Source organism: Epinephelus fuscoguttatus, linkage group LG14 (assembly GCF_011397635.1).
Source record: "Epinephelus fuscoguttatus linkage group LG14, E.fuscoguttatus.final_Chr_v1".
NCBI classification, from domain to species: Eukaryota; Metazoa; Chordata; class Actinopteri; order Perciformes; family Serranidae; genus Epinephelus; species Epinephelus fuscoguttatus.
Genome location: NC_064765.1, coordinates 27,457,736 through 27,469,821, shown reverse-complemented (window position 1 = coordinate 27,469,821; position 12,086 = coordinate 27,457,736). Strand labels below are relative to the sequence as shown.

General features: G+C 39.8%; 1 protein-coding gene across 1 annotated transcript; it reads right to left on the bottom strand.

The window, feature by feature from the left end:
• Positions 1-334: 334 nt before the first annotated feature.
• On the bottom strand, positions 335-6,943 carry LOC125901101 (transmembrane protein 151B-like). Its single transcript, XM_049596500.1, has 2 exons — positions 6,349-6,943; positions 335-4,799 (listed from the first exon to the last, which is right to left on the bottom strand). The coding sequence occupies exons 1-2, from the start codon at positions 6,424-6,426 to the stop codon at positions 3,390-3,392; spliced, it is 1,488 nt and encodes a 495-aa protein (XP_049452457.1). The 5' UTR covers positions 6,427-6,943; the 3' UTR covers positions 335-3,389.
• Between the last annotated feature and the right edge of the window lie 5,143 nt (positions 6,944-12,086).

Genomic DNA, 12,086 nt, shown 5'->3' with positions numbered 1-12,086 from the left:
AATTTAAACACAGTCAGTTTTATAGGCCTTTCACCCACTATAGATTTTGACTTCTCATAGGTCATAGTAGGAAAAGTTAACATTAACAATGGCTCTGTTGTATTCAGGTGTCCCATTAGGCCACGACAGCGCAACAGTGAGCCAGCATGCACAATGAATACATACACCTGAGTTTTTCCGATGATGTCAAAATGTCCGTGAAAAGTGTTTGAGGATCCAAGGCAGCAACATTTTTTAAATATATGTGGGTTTGCCCCAAACATTTATTGCAACTTTTATTTTTCCAGCATAAGATAAAATTGAATACATATTTTAAAAGGTAATCAAGTTATTTATACAGCCCATTTCATTATAATAACAACAAGAATATCTTTAACAGTTTTACAAGAAGCCTTAAGTGGTCATGTGTCGTTTAATGTCTGAGCATTTATCAATATATCAGCTTGAATACTTTATTATTTCATAGGAATTTACATCAACATTCAGCTTCACTACAATTCATAATGTCTAGTGTCACTTCAAGTGCATAATACTGTGTCACCACATTATTGAAAACAATGTAAGAACAATATGTTATTTGCTAAGACGTATACAATGTGTTCTTGTTAGATGTCATAAAAAAGTCAGTATTATAAAGTTTGTCTGATGTCCATATGTAAACATAAGTGCATTTACATCCTTGCATATACTGTCTGCAAAATCTCCTCAAAAGAGTCAGGGATCCTTCAGATAGATCAGATTTCAACATCCAAAATCTCTTCAGGAAACATGTCGACATGTTGTGTGTGCTGTGCTTTTTATCTAAGCACATTCAATGTACAATGGACAGTGAAATCACCATTTTACAGATACAAAATGGAGCATTATTCCTTTACAATAGACACATAATGGGGTTATACTACAGTATATCATGTACGTGTGCTGGTGGTTTACATTCATGTTTTATGGTTACTAACAAATTGTCTTAGCAGAAGAAAATCATGCAAATTTGAGCATGGGTTTAATGACCTTATGATCTTTTTGCAGTTTAATCCACACTGTGGTTTGTCGTTCGACAGATGATAATGATGTGAAATCCAACTGTTGAAATGTAGTGTAGAGTCAATGTAAGCCCGTCCTTGTCTTTTCTGACAAGATTATTGTGATGACATGTGTATGTGTTTGAACCACAGTTGCCGGCAGGTTTTTGTCGTGGCAGTAGGTAGAAAAAAAGCCCAAAAATGTACTCTCTTATTTTATCACGGGTGACTGATTTTTCAAAACGTGTTTTAGTTTGTTGAGGTGAGGGCTCATTTGACTCGACAGCATCAGAGCTCCCAAAAATTTCCTGTTTCTGGGTCAGTCAAGACAAATCATGTGTCAAACGTTAAAGCAAAAAAACAACCTAAAACACCTTAAAGGTCCAGTGTGCAGGATTCAGTGGGATATACTGAAATGGAATATAATATAATAAGTATGTTTCATTTAGTGTATAATCACCTGAAAATAAGAACTACTGTGTTTTTGTTAGAATGAGCCATTTATACCTATCTGCACAGGGAGCTGATTCTTGTCTTGTTCTTGTCTATGGAGAGTGCCATGTTGCACCATCATGTTTCTACAGCAGGCAAGAACAGACAAACCAAACACTGGCTCTAGACAGGGCCATTTGTGCTTTTGTGTTTGTTTTTTCAGTGGCTTAAATCACCAAGTCTGGTTGTTTTTGAGAGGAAGAGACCTCTAAAATGAATTCAGCTCCTGATTGTCTGGATCTTAACTTTTTCGAGAAAAAAGGTGAGCAAACATAAGCAGGTGCTGGGCTATCAGCCTGTCTCCAACAGGCCAAACAGCATCAGAGAATCATTTGTTTGTGATGTGAAACTGCTTTATTAAGTGTTTTTATTGGCTTTAATCCCCTAGTCTGTTTGTTTTAGAGACAAAGAGACCTCTGCGGATAATTCAGCTCCTGGTAACAACCTACTGAAGATCTGGATCTTAAGTTATCAGAGAAAAAAGATGAGTTAAGACTTTTTTGACCAGTTTAAATCCCCTGGTCTGTTTGTTTTTATAGAGGAAGAGACATTCGTGGATAATTTGGCTCCCAGCAAAATCCTCCTGAACAAGGAACACTGAAAGAATTCTAACTGGGAGAAGTTTCGGCCGGTTGCAATCCGAAATCCTCACTACAAAATGCCACTAAATCCCCCTAAATGTTACACACTGGTTCTTTAACAATAAAAGCATCCAAACTGTGACAATGCGTCATCACACTTAGAGAATTCCAGTGGAGGTTTGTCAGACAAAATGTTTCAAAACATCAGCTGTAAACATCAGATTTAGGTGAAAGTCTGTCAACATCCAAAAGAAAAGTACGTTTCTCTCTGGAGCTGCCATATAGCACCAACAGTCAACAGTCCAACAGTGAGAAATCCATTGTAGAAGAAGCACATCAGCTATATCAAATTCTCCATCCCACAGCAGCCTCAATAGAACAGAATGTAAGGTAACCACAAAGACAGGTTTGCTCTGAGGACAAGGACACAATCCATTTTTTATCTCAGTTAAAACAGCTGTTTTTACTCTCTTTATGTCACTGTTCACCTACTAACAAACCCAGCTGAAAGTGAGTTCGTACCTGTTTTCTGCACTCGTCACAAGGCATTCTGCAGAAAGTCACTAACTGAAGTAGAAATACATGAGGCATGTTGATTAAAAAAAAGTAGGTACAAAGTCAAATTACAACACTTTACACAAGTAATGTAAGTTTTCAAACATTATAGATTGGTATAACAGTGAGTGAGAGAATCCAGAGTTCCTTTGTCTCTTTGTTCGGCAGGTTTCCATGTTGACTATTGTCTATTTGTGACATGCATAAGCCGACACGCTTCACTGATGTTCCTCCTTTTACTTTTTCACTTATAAGGATATTTATTTTCACAGTTATTGCTGTAGTTATCTGACTGGTCAGTGTTTGCGTTACTGAGATTTCACTGAATAAATGAGGTGTTTAACCTGCCCATCTTCTTCGTGGCCTCTGAAAGGGTCGTATGAGGTAACTGCAGCTTCAGTTTTACATGTACGGTACATATGAGACCATAAAAGGTATGGCAATGATGTACAGTGTAACAGTCTGTGTCTGCTTGGTTTTCACTGGAAGCCAGGCAGATATAATTTCTCCACGTGCGTGTATCCTCGGAGGTTCACATACCACCATCGCTTTGTTCTCCACTCACTAATCACTGTTATTGCTTTGGTGATTCACACATTCAGGATTCAGGCATTTGTTGCAGATAGTGTGACAATACAGCACAGATCTGTGTATCTCACATTAAGACATGTTTACACACTCTTGTTTCTGATGTGCAAAGTGTTTGTATGCTACAGACATGCCACTGTCAGTGACTGCATAGTCATAAGGAAGTCTCCACGCAGGAGCCATTTCTGTGGAAAGATCTGTGGTTGTGGCAATTCTCGCTACAGTGAACTATGAGCACTGGGTAGCAAAGTGCGTCCTCATAGTCTGGGGGTTCCTCATCATCTGTGGTGAGGCGCTCTGAGAGACAGCGGGTGTTCTCGCTGGGACTCTCCTGGTCATCCAAGCTGCCGCTCCTCCAGAAGCAGCTGCGCTGGGAGCCGTAGCGTCGCGCCAAGGAGAAGCGACTGCTGCTGAAGGGTATGCGGGAGCTGGCACCAGTACAGACGCTGAGGGCGCTCCTGGAGAACACAGAGGAGCAGCTGATGGCTCTGTGGCAGCGTTCACAATTCTGACGTATCCCGCTGAAGCTGGTCGGGCACTGGGCCAGGTCCATCAGGCCAGCCTCTGAGTAACTGGGCACCAGTTGCTGGTTGGAACGAATGTGCCATTCCAGTTCTGTACTGTCAATGGTGTTAACACGAGGGATACGACGCCAATATGGCCGATCATCACATGGGGTCACGGGGAGGTAATCGTGCCCAAAGAGCTTCTCAACACGATAGTGGACATATGCAGTGTGATACTCTGTGAAAACTCTGAGAGGCCAGGAGAACGTGAGGAGTGAGGCAAACCAGAAGACGTAATGGGACAGGTACCAGGGGTGGTGGTCCGGGTCAGACAGCACCATGACATACTCTTTCAGGTCAATGTTTTTCAGGTGCATGCCCTCCCTGGCTTCCATGTAGTCATCAAGGCCCTCATTGTCGGTGAAAAACCTTGCTCGCTGTGTAAGGTAGGAATTCTCGGACTCTACATTGGCAAAACTAAAGCACTTGGTGAACCGCATCTTAGTAAGAGCAGACTTCTCCAAGCCCAGCAGCTGCTTTGAAACATCTTTGACACCACAGTGACCGTAGTCAAATTCAGCCTCTGCCACATGAGTGTTGACACGTTCATGGTAAACCTGGGTACTGGTGTAAGCGTCTCCATTCCGGTAGCGTGTGACTTGTCGTGTTCGGCGAACGTAGTGATAGCTGATGGCCTTCCACCAGATGCAGGGTTTGGCTTGCTGCATCCTTTGGATGCGCTCATAGATGCCCTCCACATCCACTTTGTGCTGCAGCTCATTCTTCACATGACAGTGCCAACACTCCACCAGATAGACTAAATAGAGCATGCCCAGTAGAGCCAGAGGGATGTAGATATAGCCGTCAGAGCAGGGACTGTCATGGTACATCATGGATTTCCCTTTGAAGGCACTGTCAAAGGTGAGGCGGGTCACCTTGGTGACATGACACCAAACCATCGCTCCCATGCAGCCGTACATGAGAATGGACAAGAGGAGGCATTTCCAAAAACTCTCCCGGCATAGTGACTTGCTCAGAGATTGCTTCAGGGGTCTTTGCTGTTGAGTCAAAGCACAAAAAAACAAAAGAGGAAGTGATAAAACTGTAACCATACACAAGAGCGTAGGTTTCCTTTAAACACTGGGGGGACAAATATGAAATGTTGGGTTTGGTGGTCCTCTGCCAGAAAATCTTGAGCATCAAACACTTCATTTTCTGCATTATAGAGGATTCCAATTTTTGTCTTTTGTGCCCCAAAAATAAGAGGGATCTGGCTCTCATTACACAGGGTCATCTGGCCACACAGACACGAACCTTGGTGTCATTTTAGATTCTGATCTCAATTTCAAAGCTAATTTTAATATAGTAACAAAAACTGCATTTTATCATTTGTGCAATATAGCTTAGGTATGACCTCTACTGAGCCAGCATGATGCTGAGATGTTTGTTCATGCTTTCGTTTTCAGTTGTTTTCACTCTTATAATGCTCTATATCCTGGCCTGCCTAAAACTGCCATGGCAAAACTATAGAGCATTCAGAATGCTGCTGCCAGGGTTTAAACAAAAACTAAAAAAAGAGACCATATAACTCCTGTTTTACGTAATCTACACCGGCTCCCAGGATCTTTTAGAATTGATTTTAAAGTCCTTTTATTGGTTTTTAAGGCTCTTAATGGCTTTACCCCCTCCTTATAGATTCCCCATCACCTTAGGTCCATCCACAAACCCTGAGATCCTCCACAGCTGCTCTTTTAACTGTTCCTAATGTCACTACAAAAACCTCTGGCTCAGTCACTTTTAAATGATGACTCAGAACATTAATTTTCAATATAGCCTATAACTAGCAGCTATCTGTTTTAATATTTTTATATGTATTTTTTATTATTTGATTGATTAACTGATTGATAAGTTAATGCATTCTTCTCTTCTCTCCTTGAATGAGTGTTGTATAATTGTATGGTTTTAATTCTTTGCTGTTTGTCTCTGCCACTGAATTGTAAAGTGCATTCTGTGCATGAAATTTGCTTTATTCATTCATTCAATTTAAGGTTTTAATGTATCTAATTTAGTCAAAATAAAAGTCATCTGCTACTTACTTGTTGTTACTGGGAGGACAAATGCACGTTATAAATATTGAGATGGAGGTGTCGCCTGTGCCCACCCTGAAATTTACGCCTGTAATTTATCACCTACTTAAAATTACATTTTGCTTGTTAATAATTGCAACATTTTCAGCACAATAAGGATTTTCAACAGACTTGGACTGCAGCTCTGTGAACATTTTAAGAGCTGGAGAGATGTTAACATGAAATCAGAGCTACTGGCTCTCTACAGCAGATGATAGATGAAAGACAGGTGAAGATGCTGGGATTACCAATCACACGTGTCCACCCATTTTACTCTGAAATGATTATTGGAGGCTGCAACCTCATAGAAATTCTCCTGTGTCAAACTGCAACCAAGGATATTATTTATAACCCCAGATAATCCACCTGCAGTGTGTTACATCCTGCACACATGGACCCACTGAAGCCCTGCGCCAGCATCTAACACACACAGCATAACACCAGACGTTTGCTCATATAAGGCATGTTGGAACAACCATACCTCCTCCCTGGTGTCCTCCTCGAATACGGTGGTCGTACTGCTTTCACTCGCTGTCGCAGCCGATGCTGGAGGGGACATGGTGCTGGTGGAGCTCTTGGTGATAATGACAGGGCGTGGAGTAGGAAGAGGAAGAGATTTCACTACCTTGCTCTGCAGAGACCCTCAACCAAGACGTGCTCCTTGCCAGACGTGCATCACATCTGTTATCATTTAGAGCCACTCCACCCTGAGAGAAGCCCGAGACGAGTCGACGGAGGCATGTTGGTCGGTGAAGCCCAAAATAAAGGGATCTTTCCGGTGGCTGAGAAACTAAAAAAATAAAAGGCGAGGGGGTGTCTGTAGGAAAGCCTGCATCCTGCCCTCTGCTGTTAAGCTGTCAATGCCGCAGTAACATGATCGTAGATTATGCTGTATTAGCTGGTAGTCATTACAAAATGAACATGCCCTGCCCCTGGGGGCCCGCTGTGAGTGTGTATCAGTGTGTGTGTGTATCAGTGTGTGCAGGAGGCGCCGTTAGCAGTGTATGCAGAGAGCTGGCAGGGTCGCTGTCCGTGGTGCTGACTGAGGCAGGTGTACGGTGAGATGTTGTTGCATAAATCTGTCACTGAAAGGGGAAGTCCACCCTAAAACTGAGTCTGAAAGTGTGCAGTGGAAGTGATGATGAGGCGATGAAGACAATATATTTGTAAAATACACAGGACTGTTTTGCTAAGCTGCAAATCAGAGCATCAAGACAAGTGTTGATCAGGTGACACTTTTGGAGGTGGTCCATATTCAGTGATTTAGGTCTATATATGGTGATGACTGAATCTGTCTGCTCTTTCAATGAGCACAGGCAAAACACTGCATGCAAAGGAATTTTAATTTAAAAAAAATCAGACATGTGAATCAGAAAATGTCTTCATATATCCTAATAAAATACACAGGATCCAAAGAGTTGCTTCAATACTACAGAATAAAAAAATTGATTTTGGGGTGGATTTTCTCTTTAAAAATAAAATAAAATAAAATAACCACCAGCAGGCTAATGTCACACTGTTAGAGATCCACGAGGATGTGATGAAAATATCACAAAATATACACAGCCATGTAGGAACACACTCTGATTGACTATAATATTTAAATAATTTATATATTAAGTCATTTATTAATAATTGCTCCACTTTTTATTTCGAATTTTTTTAAAAAATAATATTAGATGAATTGGATATCTTTAGGTTTAGTGAAGTGCAGTGATGGAGGAAGTCCTCAGATCCTTTACTTGAATCAAGTAGTCATACAACAATGTAAAAATTCTGCATTCAGAGTTTCTTTTAAATAAAAGTAAGCAAATGTTATCAGTAACTAATAACAAAAAATTAATCAGCAACAATTTTGATAATCTGTAAAGTATTTTTAAGCAAAAAAAAAATGACCATACATTATCTATTCCCAGCTTCTGAATTGTGAGGATTTGCTGTTATTTGTCTTATATGATAGTGAATTTAAAGATACAAAACAACAAATGGCCAGCTCTCTCAGTGTAAAAGTCCATGGTACAGGCAAGCAGTCCCAAAATGCATCTGAGGTACTCTGATTATAGTTAATACATTATTAATGCATGGATAAACCAACACATTTTCACTAGAGGGTCCTCATCAGTCTACATCTTCATCTTACACCCTGATGAAGACTCTCTAGTCAAAACTCATTGGTTTATCCATCCATGTATTAATGAAGGATTTTTAACTACAGTACCTTGGACTTTTGGAGTGAGCTGGCCAGTCATTGTTTTTTATCTTTATATGACTGTTTGCCCCATCGTCGAAGAGCTCCTGAGTTTTTATAACTAACTACGTAGTGCCTTGATCCAATGGAACCTTAGTAAATAGAGTACCTTCAGGCTTTAAGAAATTGTGGACAACATTTTTAACTATTGTCAGACGTTTTATACCACAAGGAAATAACGGGCAGGGTAATTAGTAATAAAAACAATCATTAGTTGCAGCTCTAACCAAGAGTAAAAGTACTCATTAGGCAGGATTATTGCAGGCTGACTGATGTGTTAATGTTAAAACACTGAAATTCAGCATTCTAATGTTGTAGCTGGTGAAGTTGGAGCTAATGTTAACTCATCTATTTTCTGTTGGGTAGTTTAATCTATCATTAAGCATCATATGTTGTGTTTATAAAATGTGCATGTGCAGAAACTGAAACAGTGGAGCAAAACGTACAATATTCGCCTTTTACATGTAGTGGAAAGAAGCATAAAATGCAAATCCTTAAGTAAAGTACAAGTGCCTCAAATGTGAAGTCAAGTTCACTACTTGAGTATCTGTATTTAGTTACTTCTCACCATGGTTAACTGACCCATATTATCATAGCCAGCTAGGAGCATAGCTCTGTTGTCAGCACCCCAAACTCTAATTTGCAGGATTCACTCATGCTTATTTAACTTTATTGTGACTTGAAGCGTCTGAATCATTCAGATTTCCATCACACTTTTCAGTCTTAACGTTTTTTTTAATGAGCCCATGAGAATACTGTGTGAAGTGTTTGGACGTTATTTTAAGTCAGTAAATGTGTCTGTAAATTGAGACCTACTTATCCCTCTCACATGCAGCTGTTTTAAAATAGATGTGTGATGTGTTCCTCTGTTTTATTTTAGGTCAAAAGTCTCACTTTCCACGTTAGGTGTTTGATAAAAAAGCAAAGTAAATGACCTTACAGTTTTACATTTTCACATGGATGTGTTGGAGGGTTTTGTTTTTCACTGCTGCTGTGGACCGCAGTATTTTAAGGAGCTGACAAAGAGAGAGGGTACGGGCTACAGTATTTCCATTGCTGGTTTATAGTTGTTGAAATGAACAGTTACATTACAGTACATACAGTAATGTTTCATTGGATTACACATTATGTAAAATGTTTAAAAACTTTTGCAAGTATTTAATAAATGTAACAGCCAAGGCAGCAACTTTTTCCAAAAACCAGTGGAACAAACATAAAATGTAGTGCAATACAGCAATGAGACAGAAGTATACATCTACCCCTTGAATCAAAGTAAGGTTTATATAATTTGAGTGTATGGAGTTATGGGTATGATAAATAATATGAAGCACAACCAGTCTAGTTTGAACGTCATTAAAAAATACTTTTTAAAAAAAACATGCATGTTGACATAGCTCAGCCGTATGCCATGAAAGAGACCCCACCAAATATCAAAATCATATGAAACTCTGTATCACAATTATACACACAACATCTTAAAAAAATACAAAGAAATCTTTTCAGAAACTCGTTCAAAGTCTCAGAGGGTGAAATGATCTTACTTACTTTCTTACTTACATTTTGCTAGTTTGTTTAGTTGTTCAACGTACAGGTTACTTGCCTTTAGTGATACACATGCACGAGCACAGTTTAGCAGTGTATAAAAACATGTTACATATATTTAACGGTTTTGATGATGTTGTTAATATGAGAGGTTTCAAATGATTATACGTATATGAATATTAGAGACACTGCCTACAATGACATGATAGTTACTTAGATTGTTTTTTATCCTTATCTGTGAGTAAATGTGTTCATAGAAGAAGACACTGAAGAGTCTGTTTTAACCAGATACTTGTAAATTCAGTGAGGAGTCCTGGTGTAGACCAAACTGCAGGACAATCTTCAGCCACAGGGTGATTTCTTCCTGTTGATTACATCATGTGAAGCTGCTATTTCCAAACTGTTTACTGCTTTTCCCAGGGTCTCCTTTTCTGATGACGAAGAGAACCCTTAGAGGGAAAGAGAATAAAGGTTATGACAGAACCAAACACTTCACCAAGGATTATACTCCTCAAAGGGTTTCATAGTTGTTGTTCTTCTTCAATTCTGATGTGGGTACAGGAGTAAAGAAACAGCATTAAATTGCTTTTATGGCTCAACCTAGAATTGACCTGCAACAACATTTTGAAACTCAGTTCCACCTTTGCCAGAGCCACTTACAGAGTACATGTTGGAGAGGGTGTTGAAGAGCTCTTGACCTGCGCTCACTTTGTTCCTCACTCCTCGTATGGTCCCATTCTTGCTACAGATATTGATCCGTTTGTTGCTGAAGAGCCTCTCTCTCTTGGCACTGGCATATAAAAGCAAGTCATCAGGTTCACAGCCGTTCTCGTCCGGAGTGCTTTCCACCACCAGACCATTCAGGTGGCTGTTAGCCTCGCTGATGGGAGGCGAGCTGCCCTGCTCTGCCTCTGGGCTGCTGGTGCAGTCAGAGTCCACTGAGTCCGACACTGAGCCGCTCCAGGCCGTTTCATCCTTGAACACCTCCGCCAAGACCCGGCCGCTGTTGGCAGATGCTACTCTAAAGCGAACTGTTTTCCCAGCCTTTTCTTTCTCCTGTTTCACTTTTGGCCCCTCCATTGAAATACAAGACTGTCTTACATGTTTCACATCCCATTCAGAAAAGCCAGACGTGCTCTTTCAGCCTCAGCCATAGTGGCGTGCAATTATCAAACAATAAAATCCCCATGTGTCAAAATGGGCTGAAAATACCCTGAGCACAAAAACTAGACACCAAATGGTTAATAATACACGAGCCTCTGCCATGGTAACAGCTAAAACAGGCAAACAGTAATTGATATAACCATGTTCAATAATTGATCGAGGATACTTTTCAAAGAGCAGATAGACTACAGACCTGTGATCAGTGTTTTGCTTTGTACCTTTAAAGCACCACAGATAACCTTCTGTGCACTTCACTGCAACCTCCATTAACCCTGTCTGTCCCTGAAGTCAGAATAATTGATCAAATATCTACCACAGGAGTATGGGACACAGTCTCTTTTTGTTCGTGTTACAAATGATGTGTTTTATCATCACTGTTCAGGGGTTTACACCAGACTCAGTGGTTATAGTCAGCCTTTGTGGCTATCAAATTAAGAGTAAAAGCAAGAAATCCATAAAATTGTCACGATTATGAAGAATTACTTCAAATAATCACGATACATTTTTGTCTCACTGTCACACTGACAAATCTATCACCAGTCATTTGTCACCCTGCTGCTTGGTGGGGCTCATAGGACTTTTCTGCCTGAGGCCATGACAAACTCTTGAACTGCTCCTGCATCACAGCAGACACAGAGCAGGTGTTTCACTCTGTTGAGAAATATTGTTTCTCAGCACTGAAGTCGTTTTTACTTTTACAGCAAATTTACAGAGGAATCTAAAAAAAGTGGGTATATTAAAATGCAAGTTTAACTGTATTTTATGTGTCTTTTTACCTCAGTGTCGTGTGCTTTATATTGTAGGCTACATATTGTATTATTTTTATTATTCTAAGATGCCTAACAACATCAGGCAACAGACTGCTGATTAAAAACTAGCCTTTCAGCTAACTGAGGTGCATTTACATATGTTTGAATGTTGATTAATGTACATTGTCCCTTTCAAGTAAAAAATAAATTCATTTAAATTAAAAAAAAAAATTAACACGTAAACAATGGGATGTTTTCATTTCATTTATTATACAGGAAAAGACTACAAGTAACATTGTAGTTACAGTTAAACGGGCCTGACTCAGTTTAAAAGTGGTTTACAGCAGGCTCCTGTTCTGCAGCACAAATAGACAAGACAAAAACACAGTGCAACAGGACAGTCACATTCTCAAGGCATTGATCACAATCACAACCACAAGACATTAACTTAGTCTAGTACAGACTAAGTCTACATAGATGTGTACGTACATATTTCTTATTCATTCATCTTCTAAC